This window comes from Protomyctophum bolini (genome assembly GCF_963924005.1).
Source record: "Protomyctophum bolini genome assembly, chromosome: 8".
Lineage (NCBI taxonomy): Eukaryota > Metazoa > Chordata > Actinopteri > Myctophiformes > Myctophidae > Protomyctophum > Protomyctophum bolini.
The window spans coordinates 18,870,704-18,893,954 of NC_137869.1; the positions used below are offsets into that span (position 1 = coordinate 18,870,704).

The following is a 23,251-nucleotide window of genomic DNA, read 5'->3' on the forward strand; positions in this document are numbered from 1 at the left end:
GAGAGAGAGAGAGAGAGAGCATTTAGGAAACAGAGCGAATCAACTGAACCATATTCAGCATCAGCACTAGCTCTGGTCTATAGCTCTAATGCTGTGCATTTATAGTTACTGACAACTTCCGGCGCTCGCATAAATGCCTCTCGTCTGTAGCATAAATATAAAGAACGTTTTGGTAACGTTTGGTAAGGCGTCTTGTGTTATTAGAAAGCCTTAGTATAGCCTTAGTGGACGCACTCTGTGCCCCAAACCACACAAATAAAATGCACTTTTTGTCCAGAAAGGGATTATTTTTCACTGGACGGAATAATCTTGTCTATGAGGTTTTATCTGTGGTGGGGCCTCAGAGTGCGCCCACTAAAGAAAGTAGGCTTTCTAATAACACAAACCGCCTTCGTATTGGTGAGTAGCAAAAACGTTATTTATATTTACGCTACAGACGAGAGGCTGGTCTGCATTCATGTTATCGCCAGAAGTAGACAGTAACATAGCTCTAAATTCAACGCATTAGATTATGGACCAGAGCTAATTCAGCACCAGGTAAAATGCCTACTAGTTTGGTTTAGCTCAGGAGGAATGAATTGATCATCTTTTTTCCTGTCCTTTGTAATTGTGTATGAGAGAACATTAAAGGATATAGATAGCCTGGCCCTACAGTACAGTGAGTGTCCTTCTACAACATTACGTATGTAGGATATCATTAGATGCAGCTGTGCATAATTGATACAAATCTTATCAATTGTTGCTTATTTAATAAGAAACACATTGAGCACAAGATCAGATGATTCCAGGAGGAGAGACAGGAAGGAGGAGGAGAAAGGAAGTGACAGACTCAAACAAACTATATTTTTTTCGTGGGTTGACCATCCTCATCCGCCCCATGATAATTGCGTCTGAACCTATAATCTATAACCGCCTGCGCATCACTAGACAGAGCAGAATAGAACACAACACAACAGAATGATAATGTAATCCCACTGTAATTGAGTCTATATTATATAATATTGAATATAGAGTATAATAAAACCATCTTGAGAATAAGTGTTTGATGACTGAGATACAGTATACAGATAGTCTTTCAAGTCAGTGAGTCAACAAAGGTTTGGATACTAGTGTAAATATTCCCTTTGCACATATATTGTAGGCACAGGTTTACATTTAATTATCTTTCTTGAGTGTGTTCTTTGGATACTCTATAACAATATGTTGAAATAACATAATATTGATGTTGAACCATTGTTCTGAAGATATGAGGCACCATTTCCCCGCAAACCATTCTACTTCTTTTTATCTCACTCTGTCTGACATTCTATCTTTTTCTTTCTAATTTGCCCATCTCTGCTGTGTTGCTTCACTCTTGTCCTCAGCTCTCCCGATTTAATCTCTCTAAATCTCCGTTGATATCCTGTTTTCTCTCTCCGTCTCCCTGCCTGGGCCCCTTGCTTTCTTTCTCCTTTCCTCTGTGTGTCGCTCCATTTCTGGGCCCTCCTGCTGTCACATTCCCTTGGCAGCTCATTTCTCACTTTAGTGGAAAATGAAGCACAGCTCCAGATTGATTGTTTGATGTTTTTTATTTCTTGTCAACATATAATAATTATATTATATGTTCTCATTCGCCATTGCATTTAAAAAATTGCAGACTGGTATTTTGTTTGTGACTTAGGAGGGTGATATCTTTTAACCACTTAAGCCCTGTATACTTTGCTATACATCAGCTTGTAGGTCGGCTATATTTTTAAATATTAAAATAAAATGCTGGGGTGAATGTGCGGTTAACATCTAAAATCTGATAAACACTCTCTAGTCTAATACATATATTTGAGTGGTGCAGCCACTCCAATGAACAGCAATGTGTGTCCCTATGTGACTGTTCCTGTTCCTAACAGGTGACAAAGTGGCGCTGTTGAGCTTCACACTGTGCACAGGTGCATGATGGGAAGCTGAGTTTTTTGGGAAGCTGAGAGTGGGAAGCTGAGAGCCGACAACCAATAGTCCGACAGCCAATACTCAGACAACCAATAGTCAGACAACCAATAGTCAGACAACCAATACTCGGACAACCAATAGTCAGACAACCAATTGTCAGACAACCAATCGTCAGACACCCCAACAGCACTCACTTCAGACAGGTCTGATTTTCTGTCAAGCGACACATTATATATTATATTATACATTATATTATAAGTATAAATTAAGGCTAAATACTACTACAAGCTACCTCTGGCAGATTTACCAGTCAACTATCGGTGTTATATTCATGTTTGGGGTGCATACATGAACCCTGGGTCCCTATTCTGGGGGTGAACATTCAGAGCAAGCTCACAATGTTATTTTTGCCAGGAATATATGGAGAGGGAAAAAGGATCGAGGCAAGGGTTCCCAAACTTTCCAGGTTGCGACCCACAAAGTCATCATATTGGAACTGGGGACCTCCCACCATGACAAGCACTTGGAATTGTAGGCATTGCATTTAGTTTGACTCGGTTCCACAGAAAAATGTTGTAAAAATAGCCGAACTACAAGTTCACAACGCATCGCTGAAAAAAAGTTGACTCCTTTTTACCTAATATTTGACAATTTGGCCAATTTGGTATTAAAGTGTTCTTAAAGATCATTAAATTATAGCTTTAGAAATGTGCAGATATCCTGTATAGTGTATACACTTAATACTGTATGTTGATTTGTTGTCGAGTGAGACAACAATGTTGCACATCACATCATGTGCGTGCGTGCGTGCGTGCTTGAGTGCGTGCCTGCATGTGTGTGTGCGTGCATGCGTGCATGTGTGCATGCGTGCGTGAGCAGCTGGTAAAAATTATGTCTTTTTGGGGTTGTTTAAAAGCATATTACTAATCTAACTGATGGAGAAAGTCAAAAACCCACTACATCCAAACAAATTGTTACAGAGACGGCTTCGACTATTCTTTGAAAGCTGCTCTGGAATAACCTGTGGGAGATTAACGGGAGAAATTGAAAGGCAGACAGCACGACAGGAGAGTGAATTGAAATAAGGTCAAGAGACCCATGGAATATTATGTGAGTGTTTGTCTCGTAAACCAACCTGTACTGAGCTGATTTCTACTACACAATGGAGGTTTTCTGATCCTTTTGACACACCCATCATGATGCTTAAGCAAAGCCAAAGCTGCATTTCTATGGGTTATTTTTGATATTTTCAGTGGTTGACAAAGTACTCAACTCCAGTACAGCATAGGTACTCCTGGTCAAATATTACTCCTCTACCAGTGAAAGTTGCCCAGACACACTTGCTTTTAAAAATGCTTCAGTATGGGGCGCCCGCTGGCCTAGTGGACAGTCCCGTTCATGACGACCTTTGCTGCGTGTCTCTCCCCTTCTATCTCTCCCACTTTCCTGTCTGTCTTCACTAATAACTATCAATAAAGGAAAAAAGCCCCAAAAAAAGCTTTAAAAAAAAAGCTTCAGTATTGACAAGTAGATGCTTTTAAAAGTACAAACCATGACATGCCCAGAATAGGGATGCTGGGGTTCATGTGGTTAAGACTTTGACATCATAAGCTTTCATCATAAAGATATCATAAACGTTCACATATGGCACAAAGAATTATGTCTTATATTATTTAACCACGGTTACATTTTGGCCTGATATACTGTATAGGTCTCAGTAATGTGCTTGTGGCACTATAATAACTATTGATGACTATTGTAGGCAAGAGTACCTGCAAACATGACCAACATGCAAGAGGCATATAAAAGATAAGGAATAGCAATGGTGAAAGATTTAATGAAACAAAATTCATGACTGCATTGAATTATCGGGCAGATTACAGTCATATGTAAAACCCTGCTGTGTGTCAGCAACTGATTTTACCCTTATTTGATTTAAAAAGAGCTTACTGTAAGGTACGCAGGCTAGAGTATTAGACTGGCTCAGGGAAGAATGGATGTCCTAATCCTACTGATAAGAGCAATGAGTTTTAAGGGCAGGTTGGAATCAGAAGGCGTGGGTGGGAGCCATCCAGCAAGCACAGATCTCATCAAGGTTATTTTTAAGAAAAAGCTAAAGGGAACATCAATTACACCACTGCCTCGGTGGGAGTATTTGAACAAAATAGGTCAAATACCGTACAGTAGTGGTTCTCAAAACTTCTCAAAAGGGAAGATTTGCGTTGTTAAAATGCTTCAAAATGATCCTAATTTTCTCAGCTTGTAGTTCGACTACTGTATTTTCCCTAGACCTGGGGGTCCCCAGACCCCACTAAGAACTATACAGTATCTGTACAGTATCTTGAGAAAAGAAGAGCAGTTTAAAAATAACACATAGTGTGACATTACTATTGGCCAATCAGTGTCAGTCTATCAGTCTATCTATCAGTACCAATTTGCAGTATGCAATATGTGACCAGATTTGACTGAGAGCCTGCCATCGTGCAAAATCCAGCTTTTCACCAGAGGAGCCTTTTTTTAATGATTTAATAGCACATGCAGACTCTTCACATACTAGAGCATGTCTGAAATAAGTGTCAGAGCTGAAATAGACATGTAAATATGAAATAAATGCTTAAACATGTAGCTAGGTGTATAATGTTAGAGACCACAGAAGTGAACCTTTCAAGCCTGTTTTCTCAACAAGACATTACTCTATACAGAATACAGCCGCTAGAATTCTCACCAATACAAACCGCAGAGCACACATAACACCGGTACTGGCTGAACTACACTGGCTCCCTATCAAATCTAGAATCGATTTTAAAATCCTTTTAACAACCTATAAAGCACTACATGGCCTAGCCCCAGTTTATATTACAGACTTATTGGTGGCAAAACCAAATGTAAGACCCCTCAGGTCCTCTGATAAAGGCCTCCTGAATATTCCGGTGACAAAATTGAAAACCAAGGGGGGCCAGTCCTTTGCAGTGGTTGCTCCCACACTGTGGAACGCCCTACCCCTATCAATTAAAAATGCAGAGTCTGTTGAAGGTTTCAAGTCCAAGTTAAAAACTCATTTATTTAGGTTTCATTTTATCTTGTAAACGTTTACTTTTAGTTTGACTATCACTGTTGTCAAGTTATGTTTCTGCTCTTACTCTTTGTTGTGTTTGCTCCTTTGTGCCTGTTTTAACTTGATTGTTTATATTGTTGTTTTTACTGTACAGCACTTTGTAACTTTGTTTTGAAAAGTGCTCTATAAATAAAATGTACTTACTTACTTACTTACTTAAGCCATATCTCAAAAACTGTTGGGTCAAACTGAACAACCAATATGTCACTTTGAAGCTATGATTCCCTGCTTTCATATGACCTATTTAGTCACATATGGTCATAGCAGTCGTATCAGCGCATCTGGACAACCAGGCATGTCGGACTCGGGCGTTTTTTGAGATATGTGAACTACACACTACAGACGCTACACACTGACTTGACACTGACTTTTAAGCATTGATTTGAAAGCGAAAGGCTCAGAGGTGTTAGGAAAAAATATGTAGACAGAATGGGGAATGACGACATGGGGGGCTGTTAGGGGTTAATTGTCTTGCTCAGGGACAATTCAACACATAGACTGGACGAGCCAGGGATCAAACCGGTGCTGTACTGTGTCATAATTGCAGGTATTGTCATAATTACATATCCATACCTGATGGATGTGATGATTAAGTTATCCAGTGAATCTAGCCACATCAGGCCTAATGTACCTATTCGGGTCTTGACGGTGAACATTTGGTGAGAATAGCTGATCTACAAGCATCTATTATTTTTGCCAAAGATATTTAGGTTGGGGGCCAAGTATGAGCCCTTGGGGACCCCAGTCAACAAAGTACTGTAGAGTTTAAATGGTTTATGTCAAGGCTTGACATTAACTTTTTGAGGCACTTGACCTTAGGACAAGTACATTTCCCATTCACTTGTCCGGGTACTTGTCCGGAGCACGAGCACAGACAAATACATTTTAAATCAACTAACTGTAAGTTGGTTGTGTTTAATACATGTTTGGATATTAAATGAATATTCTCAGTTTACAAATTAGAATGTCTGTGATCTTAAATACATTTCATGTATTCCAAATACACAGCCATAGATTGGACCTGTCCCACGGTTAGTAAACTGACCTCGATGGCGTTTAAACTTGTAGCACTGCATGTGCACTCACCCAAAAAAGAATAACTAAGACTTGGAGTAGTGTTGGGGAATAGTTCATATTCATTTGAAAGTTCTAGTAGAAAACGTGTAATTAGTAAAATATCTCCACGGAATGAGTGGAGGACTGAACACATCAAAACTTCCTTTAGGAAGCACAACTCTATGGGGCTCACAAAATAGGTGGTGTGATCAATTACCCCACACCAATCGAAACACACATATTTTACTTAACACACGTTTTCTGCCAGAACTTTCAAATGGATATGAAACTAGAAGACAATATGACTCCAATCTTGGGAATTAATTACTGGGTTAGTAAGTAGTACACACGCAGTTTGTACTGTGTGTGTAGTTTAAACGCAGACATGGTCAGTCTGCTATCCGCTAGGGAGCGATCTATGGCTGTGTATTTGGAATACATGAAATGTATGTAAGATGCTAAGATCACAGACATTCTAGTGCCATTAACAATAATGGGAAGGTGAACACAATTGCGCCAGATAATATTGTTGCTGCTATAGGAGAATGAAAAGGAAGGGTTGTCCGCACACTGTGTATCTGCTCCCAGGAAACTTTATTTAGGTACGTTTCGACCCTTATGGATCCTTAAGGATTTTGTTTCCTTTGGAACAAAATGCCTCAAATCATCAAATTGCCATCTAATGCGTAAGAAGAAATCTTTTCACATTGGCCTATAATAGCGCCACCAGGAGGTCACAACCTGACCTGCCCTGGTGGAGACCACTTTATCTAGTTTGCCTTAAAATAAGCAGCGGAACACTTGCTCAAACATGTTCGAGAGAGAGTCTTTTACCGGAACAGTGCCGTTAAGAAAAGGGGATGGCAGCTGTCAAAATCCCATAAAACATTAAATAACCACACACGCATGTCCAAGAAGAAAACAGAATATACTAACGTCAGCTTAACATACACAAGTGTTATTAGTTGAGTTTTCTAGTAATGTGCTTCAGAATTGTTACAGTGTGTCAGTCAGCGTAATCCATGCTTTTTTCACTGTGTATTTATTCCACAGAGGCGTCAATGTGCGCATCAAACCAGACGGCTTAGTTAGAGATCTGGTATAGAGTCGATACGGAAAAGGCCTTTGTCCGCGCCTAAGATATGCATGCAAATTACTGGATAGAGTAGACGGCTCTACGACAATTTATTAACATTAAAGCTGTATATAGGAACAAATAAATGAAGCACAATGTCAACGCAACAAACAATTACTCAAATCAAATGTTCAAGAGAAAAGAGAGTTAAAGAAAAGAACAACGCTCAGAAGATCCAGAACAAGTTGAGGCAGTGGGGGAGGCAGAGACTTGTAATGACGTAGCCGCCTAATGCAGGTGTAAGACCAGTTGTGTGTTATACAGTAGGTTAGGTACTGTGCCAAAATGCAGTTTTCTATGCATTTTGGGGGGGTTTGGATTAAATGTCCCTTATTTTTGGGAGTTCCAGCTAGATTTTCAACCGCTTTCACCCCTGCTCATACAGCTCTCAATGCAAATACTTCTACTGGTTTTATCCACTGTCACGTGTATGCCATTATATGGAGTTCGTGTCAGGCTTGACCAAATAAGGAGTCCAGGCCAGTCTATGACATCATTAGTACCATGACATCATATTGATGACATCGTTTTACTCACGGTTTTGTCAATATTTTGGGGGGATCCACTGATCAGACCGACCTCCCACATGGCTCATCACTCCTTCGGGTCAGCATCAATACACATGCCGTATGCCGTATGTGAAGTCAATCGGTCCTAATCTACATGGGCCCATATACAGTATGGGCATATAACGGATAGAACAGCGCTACTGGATATCCATATATAGTTGTATCAGACAGACAAACCAATAGAATACAACAGAACTTCAGAAGCTGCTTCTATTAAAATGACGCATTGATTGACAAACACATTCACAATGAAGGCAGTTGAGAACTTAAGAGAAACAACAAGACCCACGGGGGTCTTGTCCCCCGTGGGCTGCGGAACGTGCCCCGCATGGGCCGTGAGCCAGTTTGGGCCGCGTCACCGCGAGCCAGTATTTGGTTTAAAAAGGAAAGAAAATGAGCCAATAGTCATGCACTAAGACCATGGGCGGCCACCGTGTGATGGGCCAATCACATCACTCCTCTACTCCTCCACTGAGCACTGACACCATAACCCCCCCAGCCCCCACCCCCCTCCTGTTTTCGCGGGGAGGATGGGGAGAGAGGGTTTTCATCGTGTGGATCTTTTAATTATTTTCCCAGAGTTTTTGGTCAACAGCTCACATACTATACTATACTAAATACAACAAATGATCGCATTTACAAAATGTATTGTCCGGGTGGAATGAGTTAATCATCATAATGACTCCAGCTCTAACTCCCACATGGCTAGTGGCTGTGTTGTTGATTCCGACCTGAACCCGTTTTTCGGCCACACACACACACGCGCGTGCACGCAATATCTGAGGGCTTAGAGAATATTGAAATTGTGGTCATCGTGTTTGAAATAATAGTGTTTTCATAACAAAACATGTTTCCAGTGGCCACCAAAGCCCAGCCATCTAAAACAGCACCAGAATTCCCCCTATTTAATGAGGCTCAGCATCTCAGGCCTCATTCACACGTATCAAGCGCAATCAAACAAATATGCCTGCCTGAGTATGTGTGAGCACGAAAACAGCATGGTTGTAACTCTGTCATTTCTCAACCGTTTTGGATGCGGGGCGGCTCGCCGGAATCGGGCCGGCACCCTGGGTGCGTTCCTGTGGGTCTGGAACCCCCCCCCCCCCTACATGGAGTTGCACCACTTACTTCACATGGGTTTTTTTAGGCCACCACAATGCTTTTCCAATGGGAGTCACATGGTTTGACCAAATATTTGTGTTTGATTGCTGGTGGTGTTCTGCCTCTCCCCCCCGATCAAAGAAAAATGTTTGGTCAAACCACGTGACTCCCATTGGAAAAGCATTGTGGTGGCCTAGAAAAACAAAAAAACAACCAAACATTTGCTTGATTGGTGTTTGATACCTCACAATTAACTAATACTGATCAGATTTGTATACATCAATAACTGACACCATTCTAATGTTGTACTGTGGCCTGGCATCCCCTACTGCTGAGCAGGTCACTGGCTGTCAGCTGCTCTCTGTCGGGTGACAGAATTCTGGCCAACATTGTGAGCGAAACTGCTGACAAAGGCAACTATCTTCAAAAGAAGAAGAAAAAGCATTCCTCAGGGAGCCTTGAAACTGGTTCATTAAAAGCTAAGACACCTACTGTAATCTACTACTCAAAATCCAATAGAACTATCGGTGTGCCTTCCTACTGTTTATGTTTATTAAAATGCTATTTATTTTCACCACAAGCAATATTGTCACAGTGTTGTGCTACTTACAGTGCCTGCGTAATCCTGTAATTGTGCACACCTTATATCAATATCGTGGCCTCAGGAATACACTACACTGTACTCATTACACTGCCCTCTGCATCCAGTGCTGCTCCAAAATGCTTAAGGTATGGTTATTAATTGTGCTTTATTGTTAAATCTTGTGTACAAGTACATAAGAGTAAAACCAATTTTTGTTCGGCTTACCTCAGACAATGCAGCAGCATAGCATTAACAGGACACCTGGCTGTTGATGGACACATTATCTAGTCTACAAGGATTGAACCTCAGGCTGGGTGAAATGGACAAATATGATTAATGTACCTCAATGTTGATATTATGATGATAGTTGTGACCCTGGCCTGTTATAGCGCCACCAACAGGTGGATTTTTGGTTCATGATTAATTAATCAGGCCGTCTAAGTGTCCCTATTTTTTACTATTTGCTATAGCAGATCTACAACCTCACAGAATCAGAATCAGAAGCCTTTATTGCCATGACATGTAAACATGTTAGGAATTTGGTTTGGTGGACAGCAGAGTGCATTAGGACAAGTGTAAAACAGGACAAGACAGTGCAAAAACAATGAGTGTAATGAATAGTGAATAAATATAAAGTGCAGAGAGTTCAAGTGTTCAGGTCAGTTCAGAGCACAAGTCAGTCCATTCCACTAATCCACTCTGAGTGGGGATGGAGGGAGGATAGAAGGCGGTCAGGGAGGGACACCAGCAGCATTGAGGAGCCGGATAGCCGTGGGGAAAAAGCAGTTTGAATGTCGGGCCTTCATAGTCTTTAGTGACTGCAACCTCCTGCCTGAGGGAAGCGGGGCAAAAAGACTGTGGCTTGGGTGTGCAGGGTCAGCCATGATCTTCCTGGCCCTCCTCAAAGCCCTACTCCTAAACAGGGCCTCAGATGATTTAATCTCCATCATCAGCCCTTATCAACACCATGCAATGCAGCCAGTATGGATATTTACACATATAGTCCTTGGGCCTGATGAAATATCGTTGCCACTAAAATGGACAAGACATGATATGTGGTATCATTTTGTTCGTCTTACATCCAGGAGTGATACAATGTGTGATAGCCGTTTCAGAAGGGCAGCTGAATACGATTTTAGGGGTATAATCTGATTATGCAAAACCATATAATTCATTGTTATCTAAACTCTCAAACTCAAGGTTGTACCCCAGCACACAACTGAGGAAAAGGGAAGGGAGGCTGATTCCAGTCAAATTCCACCATGTAGAGAATGTCTATTTCTCCATGCCCAATGTGCCAATACCAGACTCGAGATGGTCTCTGCAGACTCACCCATCTGCACCAGATCCCATATGTGGAAGGCTGGACAACTGTTGATGGTGGACAGTTAGCAATTCACTGGATGCACACAGCCCTTGCACCAGATGTAGTCCTTTTTGGCCTGTAAATGTCTCAGCAATGGGTTGAGATGTACAGACCTCTGCAAACACCAGAACTGTACAAACCAAGCAACTGAGGAAGAGTCAATGCCTACAGTTGAACAGGACAGTTCTGATGAGGAAGAGGTTGCATAGTTCAATATCATTGACTGCCATTTCAAATCCAACACACAGACCGCCATTGACATCTATAGACTTCATGTGGTGTTGTCAATGTTTACGATAGAGGGCGCTCTTTCGTAACCTGTGAGTTAATCTACAGCTTCAGGATCAGAGGATAACAGGTGAAAACATGATCAAAAGAAGTCCAAGACGGTTTAGTGTAGTATTACATTAGGACATGTAGTAGGACATTTTGGATCCAAAATTACCTCGACATTGACCATTGACACATGACACTGCACTTGAATTGCTTCAGTCACCTCATAAAGCAACTTGGCACCCCAAAAAACCTATACTTTGATGGCAGAATCATCCAAATCGGCCCATTTTTTGCTTAGTTATGCCATTCACTATACAATTTTATACCAGATAAAAGGGCCGAAAACAAGTAATCAGCTGCCATTTTGACATTGCTATCACATCATTTCATAAACTACAGACATGTAACAATACAAAAATCACATTGTCTTTTTGTCCCTTTTTATGGCAACGATATCCGATAATGAGGCATCTGGCCTATGACGTTGTCAGCCATTGTCCGACGTGGCGTTGGTCACGTTGTCCGACTATTCCTAACCTTAACCCTAAATCTAACCCTATAACCTCAGTAAGTCAGTTTGTAAATGTAAATGTAAACAGATCTGCACAGCATCACTTCATTGAACGGTACAACTTTTATTACCACTTAGAACCATAGATATTTAAAAAGAAATAGATGCCAGGCATTAGCCGCTGCAGTTCGTTGGAGCCATGCGTGTCGATGGGAGGGCGAAACAAATGAGGAAGTGCACCAAAGCGCCACGCTGACACTCAAGTGACTATTGACCAATCACAGCGCATCTTCTCCGGGACTTGTAAGACCCAAACATCTGCTCTGTGACGCACACGGAAGCTTCTGTGAAGCACCAACACGGAAGCTTGCCCTCCCTTGAGAACATTCGCTCCAGAACCGGAAGAGACGTCTACCTTTCTATGTCTATGGCTTACACAATTTCAGTAGCAGTTTTTTCCCCAATATACTTAAATGAACGGAGTCCCCCAGGGATCTTTACTAAGCCCACTCTGATTTCCCTCTTCACCAAGTCTCACTGAGAATAGCTGATCTACAAGCTCACAACGCATTGTAACATGCATTGTAATGCATTGTACTGGCAGTTGAATAAACTCATGTGGCTAATACACACTGCTTTTGTAGCTGGAAGAAGTCATCTCAAGGTAAAGTTGTGGCAATATTAATCATATTGAAAATCACACCTTCAGGATTTTTAAATCCAGGTAGCCTATCCTTACATTGATAATGCCCAAGCCTAGAAAATGCCCAAGCCTAAAATTAGAAATTGCATTAATCACATGAACCCTAGTGTCAATTTTCTGGGCATGTCATAATAGGTAAATATTCAGCAAAAACAGAAGATCTACAATTTTACAATGTGACACAACGAGATGCGTTGTGAGCTTGTAGACTAGTAGAGCTTGTAGCTTGTAGACTATTTTCAGCAAAAGGATTTGGTGTAGAGAAAAAAATAAGGGCCATGGACAGGCCCTTGGGGGACATGTGTCAACAAAATATGTAGGGTTAACCCTACATACATACAGTGGTTAAACAATGAGAGTATGCTAGGACTTGTCCTTAATTTTCTATTGCACTCTCCCAAGACTTGTCATGATAAACATTTGAGTTAAGAGAAGTGTGTTTGTCTATTACGGTTAACCTTTGAACTGACGTATGTTGCATGTGTAAAGGCCATATGACACCTATATAATCCTATTAGGCTGACGAGTCTCAACAGAACAGCCTGGTTTACCATCAAAGCAGCTCTAACACCAGCTAATCTCTGTGCTGTGCTTTATAATGTAACCTATCCCACTTCCTGGGTGTGATATTACAAGGTAAATCATTTTTGGTTACTTCATGATGAAGCTTTTGCCAGCATTGTAGATAAAACGACAAATGAAAAGTTCCATCGTTCAACGTTCTGTACTGCAGCTAGTTGGCCTTTCAGCTAAATATGTGTTCTTCAAACTGAATGCAAAGAGCCCACCCTTTGTTAAAGTAAAAATGTGTTGTCCAAATATATCTCCAAGTTCAATTAAAGTAATATTGCTCAAATCCACTTAGGATAACCAACCATTTCACAAGTGGGGATGTCATTGAGATACACATCATATCACGGAATACAGAATTCCTCATGCAGTTCCATAAGGGTACTGTACGGCAAATCCCAGCATACTGTAGAGTAGTGGTTCCCAAACCGTGCGCTGTGAGACAAGTCCAGTGCCATGGAATTTTATGACAACCACACATTATTGCAATTGTATACAAAAAGTCTCTCTCACTCACACACACACACACACACACACACACACACACACACACACACACACACACACACACACACACACACACACACACACACACACACACACACACACACACACCTTTTCCACAATGGCATGTACAGTAGTTACACACACATGTTTTGTTGAGCATTTGAATGAGATAGATAATCCATATCTACAGATACTGGCATCTTTGTGTGCTGTAAATGTGCATAGGCCAGGCCAGCATGAAATGCACAGTTTCATTTGCCTGGGTTACAGCCTGATTTGCTGCATTCCGTGGATTTGTTTTGTCAATCGCTACTCAGTCTGGAAAGGGTCCTATCTCCAAGGTAGGCGGGACATGAAAAAGGTAGAAATCGACCCGTGGCTTCTGATTGGTCTGTGGTGCGGGTTGGGACAAAAACACTAGTTTGACGTCGTATCAATGCGCACTGCGCTGCTACTGCTGTTGCCCTGTAATGTCCCCTTTATCATTCACTAAACTCTCCACACAGCCCTCAGTTTTTTGTACTACTCAATCTGACAGTAGACTACTGAATCAAATAAGTGTTTACTTTAGTTTTTACTTTAGGTTTTACTCTCGAATCTCAAACTGGCGCTATTTTTTGCAACAGTGAGGAGCAGGACAGAGTGGAGCTGGCTGATGACATATCAGCAACAACGTGGATATGTAACAGTTTCAAGTACATCCTTGCAGGCAGTGACAGTGCGTAACAGTACTGTACTGTAGCCTGCCTGCCTACCTGTTAATGTTTTGGGCAGCTGCTGCTGCTGATCTTACCAGCGTCAGCATGATACTAATGCTGGCTGCTGCCGCAGTAGAGGATCCACTTCCACCATGTTTAACGTATATTCCAAAGTGTGTACAATGTTTAAGTCAAAGATGCGCAGCAACATCACTTCTAATCAATGTTTACAGTTTGTCTGTCAGTCCCTCCCTCCCGGGCCCGGCATCAAGATCTGAAAAACAACTGGAATGTCTGTATTCCTCCAAGTCTAAATCGATGTTAAAAAAGGCCAAATCAACAAACACTCCTAACAAAACGGCCTTAGCCGTCATCACAAATGTGATGAGGTCAACACATTTGGGCACATTAAATGTGCCCAAATGTGTTGCCACTTGCCCAAATTTTGGGCAAGTGGCTATGGCCGCATTTAGGCCAAGGAGTGTTTTTCGTGTAAAACTAATGCTTGGTATGGGATTCAGAATCATGAAAAACCCCTAGTTTGACATGTCACATGCTACTTAACCCATTTAGGCCTGACGTCGAAATAACAAAAAAAATCTTCAAAATCCTGACAGTTTTCTGAAAAACGTTATGTTTCTGTCATCAGTCATGGTGCTCAATATTTCATGTCAAGGACCCCAACATTTTTAATTGGCCTCCGACCCCCCATCTAAAAATATGTTGTTCCAGGGACCTCCCCCCAGAAGCAAAGATTTGAGTTAAAATGTTCACTCTGTAATAATATACATTCAAAGATTTGAGGCACATTTTCCCGATTTTTCAAAAATAGCAGACCTACAAGTTCATAGCACGGCACTCTGTGAATGAGAGGCGGAGCAGGCCTCTCATTCTGTGGACCTTATGACCAAATGAATATAGGAAACACAAATAAAAAGTATGCCATGACATCACAGGTTAAACTCTATACCGTGAGCTTTTGGGCCTGTGGCCCCCCGGCTATAATGAAGGCTCTGTTCCATTCTGGTCAAACTGAGTCAGGGTGCTGCTATTGTGCATGTCGGCTCACTGGAAACACAGGTCTCAAAGTGTACTTGAGTGGGTTCCATGGGCGATTTTTGGCTCTCCCAGTGAAATTTGTTCTCCGCATTTGACCTATCTCTTGGAGCGGTGAGCCACATCCAAGGAGCGGTGAGCTGCAGCCGTGCCTAGTCATTGGACTAGTTGATTTGACCCCCCAATCCAACCCATTGAGTGCCAAGCAGGGAGGCATTGGGTCCCGTTTTTACAGTCTTTGGTATGACCCAGCCAGGGATCAAACCCCAACATCCCAGTCTCAGGGCGAACACTCTAACCACAAGGCCACTGTCTGGTATTCTATATCTGAGTACACATCTGTGAGAACTCAATGGCTCAGAACTCAATAGAATATAAACAACTACATTTGTAAGACAAGTACATATTTTCTACACACTATATGATTTATTTACTCATTTTGGAGCATACTATAGCATGTCAGCATGTGAGTCATGTCAATGTCAATCATGCAATGTTAACACAAGCTAAGACATGTGAGAGAAGACAATGACCCAACAAGGACTGCCTGGGGCACAAACAATATATACAGGTCTGATTACAAATAAGATACTGCTGAGGCAGACATGAACAAACTATCAACCCTGAACTTAGATTCTAGAAAACTAGACCAAGGAACATAATACTACATAAGAATTACAAGACCTAGACTAGGTCTCAATTAGGCATAGCATTATCGTGACAACTCTCGTATTCCTCATTTATTAGGCAAAAATATGAAATCATTCCACATCAAAAATAAATAACTGATCTACAAGTCCACGACGGATCATAATCAGTATGAGCGTGGAGATTAGCAATTTTTTTCAATTCATCAAAGTATACACCGACACCGACTTTTGTCATCAGGGGTGTCAATATACAGTAGCTGGGGGGTGGAGCCGAGGGAAAGTTCAGAGTTCTCCTAACCGGAATAAACAGTGAGTGGAGTGTTGGGTTTTCAAACGCAGATGCTTTAAATACTACTAATTTAAAAGTAGGCGTCATGGCTTGCCAGATCACAGGCAGAGATCTTTGTTGCCACTCGACAAGGAACGCTACTTTAGAAAATGAAACAAGCTAGAGGCCGATTGGAATGTTTTCCTTGACTGCATGGACATGATCTAGCACAACACAATGGACTGATATATTCGTATGGTAAGAGACACTTTTCTATAGATATGATCACTGAAACTTATCATAATATATACATTTTAAAAAGCCATCATCAAAACATGTTTTAGTGAATTCCAAGTAGGCTACCGACACCATTTGTTTCGACCGCTCCGTGCCAAGTTCCAACTGTCTCTAAACTACTTAGAATTCACTACAATGTGTTCTATAAACATTATTGATGACTTAATGGCTGTTGGTTTTTGATATTACGTTAAGTTTAAGTGATCATATCTATAGAGTGTCTCTACCAGGCGAGTAAACACTGCGCCGCGTTAACACAATGTTTTGTAACATGGAGAGGGAGATATAAAGAGTATAAAGAGATAAGGATACCACTTGAATCCCAGGTCCCCAGCATAAACAAAAAATCTACAAACTCACAACGCGCTGTGAGCTCATGGAAGCCCTGGCCTGGACTGAAGTGTTTTACACACTCCATTTACAGTCCTTACGCCTACACAAATGTTCCGATTACAAATATAAAGTGCTCACCCCAGGACCATAGATGTTACAATTCTGCTAGGGCGGGAATAAGTATCGGTATCTTCCGTATTGTTCAATAAAAAGCAATGTTTAATCAGTTTCTGGCCATGCGCTTTCAACTATGCGCCCCTATCGGTTGGTGCATTATAACTCTGATAAAATGGCCACCGCTTTTTATTGAACAATGCGGCAGACAAGGATACCATTACCCACCCGAGGAGGATTGTAAACATCCGTGGCTCTGGAGCGAGCACTTTATATTTGAAATCTGAACATGTACAGTATGTAGACCTTAACGTTCTTAATGGGAAAAGAGCATAAAACAGGTTGAAGTACCGCCATGACAGACGAGCGCCATGTGAACCATGGCTAAATCATCTCGTATACATAATAATAAGTCAACTTTCCGAGGGCGAGTGTTCCAGATGTCCTTCTGATGGATTTTTCTTGGCTGTCAATATTTCTATCATCCAACAAATCGCTCTGAAAGTGATCCAAAGGATCGTACGCTATTAGAACTCTATGGGGAAGACCATTTTGTTTACCCCGGGCTAAAACCGGATGTGACGTTTGTGGGTGGGATGTCCTACCAAAGATTTGAAGCCAGGTCCCCCTCACAATTGCTGGAATTTTTGAGGGGCGCTAATCTCCTACAGTATGCCCAGCTTTGTGTGTCTGTGTGTACCTCGGAATGTAATGATTTGATTGGCTGAGCACGGAATTTGATGATGCATGATGTATGATGATAAGAGCACCCCTCACTTTACACAAGTGTGGTTTTTACAACAAAGCACACCTACTTCCTCTATCTTCCTCTGCTCAATGGAAAACAGGGTGAGGTAGAATACAATGGAATAGTGAGAAAGAGATGTCTGAAAAGAGTGGTACAGCATGTTAGATTTCAATGGTTGATTCTGATGCTGAAATGTGTAAACTCGTGAAATTTTCACACGTCCCCCAATACCTCTGCACATCACAAATTGCCATTGCAGGCCCGGGCCGGCATAGCAGTCCGGGCACATATTACGGTCCTTTTGCTGTGTGTCTTCCACCCCATCTCTGTTTCCTGTCAACATACTGTATCTATCAATAAAGGCCAAAAGCCACAAAACTATCTTTAAAATAAAAAATAATTGCCATTACATGCGAAAAAATTGGTCATACTAATCTAAAAGTGTCATGTATCCCACAGAGTCCCTGAAAGAACGGTGCCGTGTCATTAGTCTGACGGCACATTATTCCGACGATGCTGGTCCGACCCCCCACAATACTAACCATGTCCCTAACCCTAACCGCACGCAAAGCCACGTAGCCGGAGTAATGGGATGTCGGAATTATGGGCAGTCCCCGAAAGAACAGCCTGCGCAGGGCCCTTCATGTGGCTCCGTGAGGACTTGACTGAGACAAAGCAGGGTGTCATTGGTCTGATAATCCCAAGTGAGGTCAATCTAAATTGCTGTGAAGTCATCTAACACCACGGTTATGTAGGATTAATGCAGTGCTGGTAGATTGGATACTTTGCTGAAGTGAGAGAGGGGGGGGGGGGGGGGGGAGGAGGAAGGGAGAAAATGTTTTTACAAGGCTTGTTTGTTTGTAAGATTGCTTGTTCTGGTGTTGCTTGGCAATCATCTTGGAGCTAATAGTGGAGAGTGCACGGTTCCAAATGTGGTTAAGGTCACATAAGGTAGGTTGATAGTAACAATATGGTTAGGGTTAGTTTATCAGTTTAAAAAATATATATATATATCGAGAGATTATAGATTTGGGGATTTTAAGGTTAATGTTGGGACTGGAGTGAACAAAGTAAATGTGAGGTCTCTGTGTTGTCTCTCAGGTAACAGCATGGCTAAGCATGGAGTACCAATCACCACTGCAATTCATTATATGAACGCGCATAAATATTGCTTTCTGTTGTGCTTTTGTAAAATTCTGAGCATCCCGGCTCCTGAGTAAAAATTTCACTCTAATTAGCAGTATGCAACATTGCACTGCAATGTTGTAATGCCAACGTTCAAATAAAATCAAAGATAGCGGAATGACTCAAAGGAAAATGTTATTTTAGAGGGAAGACAATAACACAACTGAGACTATTGTCTCAGAACCCTGAGGACTCCAGAGACTTGAGCTTACAAATCCCCACAGACTCATGATTCATGAATTGCTGCAACAAAGTGTATCTAATTCACACTTTTTATGATGCAATCAGATCCAACTTTAAGTGTTTTGCTTAAAAGCAGTGCTGCCAGGATAACCTCTCTGTTTGATCAAAGACAGTGGATTAAAGTGGGATATCACGATCAGTCTCAAAGCTATTCTTTCTTAGAAGCGTCTTTGAGATTTTGAGAGGCTGCCTGTAATACAGTTACCCCCATGTGAATTGATGTCAGGGCTTTCAATCCATGGAGACTAGTCCGGGGGATCAGGATGCTTGCACCCAATTTATGTGCAGACATGGGAACGCAACCATGACTACAACTTTAAACCATTGAGCCAGCTCTCTCTCTCTCTTTCTCTCTGCTGGTGTGAGAGTAGCTTCATGATGCCAGCTTGTATGATGTCTGGTGTAGAAGGGTGGGTGCCTGTCGAAAACTATTGGTTCACCGATCTGAGCCAGTGAGTCCAGATGTAGTACAGCTTGCTACACATTTATAAAGAGGAGTGTAGTATTAGAAATGCACGATTTCATAGTACATACCACCTATGGTCGCAATTATGTCATGAATGTAGATAGATAGATGATTTACCTTTCTTTTTATAGACCAACAAGCCGTATTGCAGCTTTAATCCAATATGAATGAAAATGTCAAAAATACTGTTTTCATCACAACAAACCAGTGTCTTCTTCAGCAAAGAGCAAATCAATATTACCTTAACCCTTGCCCCCTTTTAAACTGATGCCTCTATTTTTGCCTTATAAACACACACACACACACACCCTGTCTGTCTGTCTGCGCTGTCTAATCGCTTTCTAAAGCACTCAGCGCTTTAACATCCAAGTTGAATGGAACAGAGTAATTGCAGTCCTGTGGGCGCATTCCGTGACGTAATATCATAATAGCGTTATACACATTAAGGACGCTGATCGCACTGACTGTAATTTCCTGATGTTTACAAGAAGAAAACGTGCTGCTCAGCTCTCATGTGCAAGTCATCTCTCTCTCTCTCTCTCTCTCTCTCTCTCAGATGCTTATCCAGTGTCAGAGGTGGTCTACACGTGGACTCAGGGAGCTGCCAAATCCGTGGTGGTGGCAGAGGAGGGGTCGCGACTCAACCAGTACCACCTGATCGGCCAGACCGCCGGCACGGAGGACATCTACACCAGCCGAGGTATGGTTACGCCTAACCTCGTTCCCAGCCTTTTGTCATCTCACGAGGAGAAAAGCCTGGTGACGAAGTCTACAGGGCGGGACTTCCATTGTATGAACATCCCCTGGAAGCTGTCTTTTTCGACCAATCACAACACGATTTCCATGCCTTTGGAATGTGAGCTGATTTGACAAGCATCAACGTAACTTCCTTGGGCAGTACTTCCCAGAGACGTATAGTAGCTGTTGTTGCACAGTGAAGGTTACGCCTGACCACAGGTGGTGACCATGCCTCTGGTGTCAGGTTCTCAGTGCAGTTAGTACCTCTTACAGAGAACTAATACAGCGGGTGGGCAGCCTTTTCAGGCACATGGTCACTTAGCCATTTTCCAAGGCTGGCGTAATCACCCAGTGCCCGACAGTGAAGTCTTATAGGCTGCTAATCTATCTATCTAACTATCTAACTATAAATGTGTGCCCCACCGACTTCAAATTTGAGTCACACGTTCCACACCACCACAGGTGAGTGCAGTGCCCGGCCTTGAGTCGGTGGGATACACCATTGTCCAGGAACACCACAAAAGGCTCTGGTCAAACTCTGACAGTGGACCTAATGAGCCATTTGTTGAGGGTCACTAGCCCCTATACAGGTCTAATGTTTGTCTTTCCTAGACATTAAAAACGCCATTGACAATGGACAGTTTAATGTTTGTTTTGTCTGTCACGATGTCGCAATGATGTAAGATGATAAGGGTTGGTAAAGCGCCCCTCGATTCACACGGGTGTTATTTTTTACTTACAGACCACTTTTCACAGTCAGTTTGCACGGGTATTACATATTAGGTTCCCAAGTTGCATCGTTCCCAAGTAGACCGGTGGCCGACAGGCACACAGGTCTAGTATCTATAAATGCAAGAAGTGCTATAAGTGATCAGGTGTACACCTACAAGTGATCAGTGATCACACCGGGGTGATCAGGTGTGATCAATTGGCTAATTGGCCATCTCCATATATTAAATGTTCTGACATCACAATGATGTTCTGACATCACAATGATGCGCGACTTGCATCGTTGCCTGCAGGCACAGGGCTAGTTATAATAATGTCATTGTAATGTCAATAATGTAACCACTTATTTTGAGCATGTCATTAAGCAAACAATGCCACATTCCTATATTAAAATTGGTGCAAACAAATCGGCAGGCTGCCTGGCAGACTAAAACAACAGAACAGTGTTCAGGTAGTGGCCTGAACCTCTAGTATTTAAAAAACTACTTCATACAAGCTTGTTTGGTTGCTATTTTCACTATTCCTCCTACGATGAACTACAGTATGATACAGTATAGGGTTTTACTTATAAAAACCAAAGGAGGAGTGAATAATTTAATATGAATAATATGAAATTCAGATTAGCTGGGGTGAAAAGTGTTATGCACATCAAACAATAATCAATAATTAATAAAGGCTGGTTTTGATCAACTCAACCGATCACCGGTGGGTAGATCAAAAAGAGGCATTTCCTACACCTGGTATATAGCAACCCAGAGTATCAGTGCCTCAGAGACGGCCCGGTGTGCCCCAAACCCCATCATTTATTTTTTTATTTTGCTGCGTGTCACCTAAAGCTGGTGTGAGGAGAACTTTTTTTCAAATCAAGCTGTACGTACGGAGACAACAAATGAATCGCAAGGATTTGAGAATGCCTCCCACACACAGCCAGCTGTCTCCAGGGCTGCTGAGGGAAGAGAGAGAGAGAGACACACAGGGAGTTATGGGGGGAAATCACTTATCCCTGGTCTGAGCCAATGGGTCTGCAGGGTTAATCCTTATGCAGGCCCATCAGTTGTGCTTTTACTGAGTGACGTCACCTGCCGTGGGATTGGTTGCCGCGAGTGGAGACACGTGGGGGAAGCCGTATGTGTGTGTGTGTGTGTGTGTGTGTGTGTGTGTGTGTGTGTGTGTGTGTGGAGGGGGGAGCAGCATCCGCTTAATACTGTTATGTAAAGAGGTATGATAATACAGTTTTGCGGCCTGTCAGAAGAGAGGTTATTATAGGGTGGGGGTTTTGCGTATAATGCTGATATGTTACTTTAACCCATATCTGCCAAGCAAAGATGTTGGCGTGGGATGGCGTATTAGCACTTCACGTTTCAAGCTGCTAAGTCTGTCTGTCCACGGTGCCTTTTAAACTCAATCAGCTGCAGTCAATCTAAAGGTGTTCTCAGGGTCCTCCCCTGTGAACACGGCTCTGGAATGATGGTGAAGTCATCATCAGAGAACAAAAACTCCCATCAGGCATCAGAGTGAGACACGCGTCGGCCATGTTTCTCTATCTACCATCTTATTCTAAACGCCCACCTGTAACCGTTCCCATGGCTTACGAGGGAAGTCACAGAGAGCTGGGCCTCAATTAGCGTTGCTAATCTGAGGTGCAAACCCTATTTACAGCATCCAGAATAGCTCAGCCAAGAGCTCACAATGACCTTTAACCTCATAGGTTAAGCTGATGAGAATGAACATAATAGACAACACGGTTACACATTCTCAATTAAAAACGAGAGGACATGCTGGACCTTTAACAATATAGATAGAATCTATAAACTGGGGCTTATTTGAGTACATCTGGCAGCTGCTAAGCCATGACCCATGGAGTCTCCCTAAACTCAACATCTTAACAGGAGAAGTAATTCCAGAACGGCTGTGTAGTGCCAGCCCCACATTGTAACACCTGAATGACCCCAGGAGTTCTCCCACTCTACTCACCAGTTGACCAACATAGCTGCGTTGTTCTCTGCGATGAACGGCAGCTCCCCGTAAACGCTCCAAACATTGAGCAGTACAATCCACCAAAACCGCATTGTCGCGCCTTCTCAGAATTCCATCCAGGTCCAAGCATAGACGGCAGTCAGTCGTCGTGAGCAGGGCTCCTCCTGTCGTCCCAGAGCCGTGCAGGCCTGCTGGGTACCAGTCATTGAAGCACCCCTCTCACTGAAGACATTATGCCCCGGCTGTCTGGATCATGCAGAACCTTCCAAAAAAGTTGTCCCTCCGGTCCCCCTCAGCCGCCCTCCACGCCAGGCATCTGTGCACCTGTCTGGAA

General features: G+C 42.4%; 1 protein-coding gene across 1 annotated transcript in view; it reads right to left on the reverse strand.

The window, feature by feature from the left end:
• gabrb3 (gamma-aminobutyric acid type A receptor subunit beta3) overlaps nt 1-23,009 on the reverse strand; it is a gene marked incomplete at both ends in the record, with an annotated part of 87,135 nt that extends 64,126 nt beyond the window's left edge. The window contains one exon of the mRNA XM_080770915.1: nt 22,915-23,009. Coding sequence (XP_080627041.1) covers nt 22,915-23,009 — 95 coding nt within the window. The remainder of the gene's footprint in view (nt 1-22,914) is intronic.
• Nucleotides 23,010-23,251: the final 242 nt, after the last annotated feature.